The sequence below is a fragment of the Bombina bombina genome, chromosome 5 (genome assembly GCF_027579735.1).
Source record: "Bombina bombina isolate aBomBom1 chromosome 5, aBomBom1.pri, whole genome shotgun sequence".
Classification (NCBI taxonomy): domain Eukaryota; kingdom Metazoa; phylum Chordata; class Amphibia; order Anura; family Bombinatoridae; genus Bombina; species Bombina bombina.
Window position 1 is genome coordinate 686,306,047 of NC_069503.1, and position 2,677 is coordinate 686,308,723.

At 46.5% G+C, this 2,677-nt stretch overlaps 1 protein-coding gene across 1 annotated transcript in view; it reads right to left on the reverse strand.

Annotated features, from left to right (window-relative positions):
* Positions 1-2,363, reverse strand: part of FOXQ1 (forkhead box Q1) — a 2,668-nt gene extending 305 nt beyond the window's left edge. The window contains exon 1 of the mRNA XM_053714662.1: positions 1-2,363. This exon is cut by the window's left edge and continues 305 nt beyond it. Coding sequence (XP_053570637.1) covers positions 765-2,198 — 1,434 coding nt within the window. The 5' untranslated portion in view covers positions 2,199-2,363 and the 3' untranslated portion in view covers positions 1-764.
* Between the last annotated feature and the right edge of the window lie 314 nt (positions 2,364-2,677).

The following is a 2,677-nucleotide window of genomic DNA, read 5'->3' on the forward strand; positions in this document are numbered from 1 at the left end:
TTTTTGGCCAGTTTTGGCAAAATGACACAAGTTTACAGTAGAAATGATCTGGGATCCTGTAAACATATACAGCATGTCTGGCACACAAAGCAACATGAAACGATTGTTAGTTTCAAGTAACATAACATTTGGTATCCTTAGAATCACAAAGTGAATGAGGTTGAAAATGATTGGAAAAAAAAAATCAGACCAATGAATAAATAATTGACAACCATTAGTGTGGCTGATGTCGAGGTAATCTGATTAAAATATATACCACATTAACAACCTTACAGTTAAAAAGGGATTTAAAGGCACAACGTTTCTCACCATCTTGCTTCAATAATACATTTATAACGAACATATTTTTGGAATTGAAGCAGAAAGTGCAGGTAAAAGATACATTCCTCATCAGTGGGGCAGCAACATATTTGGGGGTTATAATCACATTCACACATTTTGTTGTATTGAGATTAACCTGAAAATGCTGCTAATATGAATAATAGCAAGGATTCCTTAGCAAGGCACATATTAAAGAGTTAAACAATTATGATAAATTGTGATTATGCAATGGGGGGGGGGGGGTATTGCTATTATGGACTCTAGAGTGGATTTAGTTATGTTGCCTGGCAGTAATCAAACTATTAGCTACAAATTATCCCCCACATTCAAAAGGGGGCATTAAAACATAGCTATGAGCTTAGTGGAAGTTAAATAGATAATAAAATTAGATTTAAATCAGTGTGCTACAACTAACATACCTTTCCAGGCCCCTCCTATTATTGTCATGCTAGCAATGACTCGGGCCGAAAGGGATGGTAAACTCCTGGGGTCCGCATGGTGCACACAAGTTCAGGGTTCCCCAGGTGATCTGAGAAAGTTTTACTAGAACAGTGGGGTGAGAAAAGTTGGGGTAAAACACGACGGGGCTGCTGTTGGTCCTCTCTTGTATCTGCTGACAGCTGCTGCCCCTCCCTCTTTGAATCCATTAGTAATAAGAGAGTCTCTGGCATGCAATACCTGTACAGCTGTAAGTGCAATGAGGCTGCGCTGCTAGATAGGGAGCTAAGGGGGTAGAGAGCATTGTGGGCAGTCAGTGCATTGGCTGGTGGATATGGCATTAGGGGGTAAGAAGGGGCAGATGGTAATGCACCTGCAGGCCAAAAGATCCTTCCAGTAGATGATCTGAGATCTACCTCTGAATTCTCTCTCTTCTGGAACGGTCTGCTTAGGATGCTGTCTATGGCAAAGGAGCTGGAGAACTTGGTTCCTGAGCTGGGCTCCTTTGGGTTTCTGGTGGTTGAAGAGTTTGACGCAGAGCAAGTCTGAGATGAAGGTGTCAAGTGCAGTCTGGCAGATGATGAGGCTGGAGTGGCAGTTGGGGTAGCTGAGTGGATCAATGGGTGGTTCTGTGGTTCTTGAAGCCCATGTAGATCTTGCTCTTTCAGGCACTTGGTGATTCTATTTAATCTTTTCCTCCTACGCCTAAACACCCCATCTGCAAAGGTATATTCGCTGTTGGGGTTGAGCATCCAGTAGTTGTCCTTCCCCCAGGGTCTGGAGGGGTCCCTGAGCACTTTGACAAAACAGTCATTGAGAGAAAGGTTGTGCCTCACCGAGTTCCTCCAGCCAGTGTAGCTGCCTCTAAAAAATGGGAACTTCTTCATCAGGTAGTCATTGATTTCTGCAAGAGTCAGGCGACCACTGGCAGAGTCTCTGATTGCCATAGCTATTAGTGCGATGTAGGAATAGGGGGGCTTGGGGCGACGGGTGTATGTCTTGGCTTTGACCCCTTCTGGACTTTGCGTTAAGCACCCTGAGCCCCCCTCTGCTTCATCCTCTCTTTCGTATATCACTTTCTCTTCCACTTCTTCTTCTGCCTCCTCTTCCTCCTCCTCTCCTTCCAGACTGACGTTATCAGTGTCCATTTCAGAGTCTCTTAATACAGGCGCTGGGCTGTTGGCTACAAAGTCTCCATCTGACCCCAGCTCGTCCTCTCTGCTGGACAGAGGAGAAGGCAGGCTGCCCTCCTGGTCACTGGCACACACCTTGCCCCCATAGGCAGCGCGGGCAAACTCTTCTAGACTCATACGGGCTGGTAAGGCACAGCTGCTGCTACCTCCTTCTACCTGTAGCCGCCTCCCCGTCTGCAGCAGCGCAGCTCTCAGCCGCTGATTGTCTTGTGCTGCGTCTCTGTCACTGACCATTCCCCGAAACATTTGTGTCTTGTGCAGGAAATGTCAGACAAAACTCACACAGTTCAAGCAGATTCACAACGCTGCTGTCATCATCTAGTGCAGCACCTTATAGTTAGCAGAGGCCGTCTGGGGCTCTCTTTGTCAGTCCGTGCGCTGCTGAGGCTTCCCCAGCTCTTATTATTAGTATTGCTATTCCTCGCCTATTATATCATACACTGGGCGGGGTCACGCAACTCACCTACTTTATCTCCAGCCAATCACTGACTCCCATTCACAAAGAGGCGGGGCTAGCTAAGGTAGATGGATTATTACTAGAAATTAGATCTACAGTAATTGCCTTAAACAGCTATTTGGAAGTTATAATACCTCTCCCGTGTAAATAGGAACCTCCCCTCTCCCTGCCCTGCGTCCCACCTTAGGGCCAATGATCAGAGCGCAGCTGCCTCAGGTGTAACGTGCGCTGTGACTTGTAGGTGGCAGAGAAGCACCGTAGGACAGTG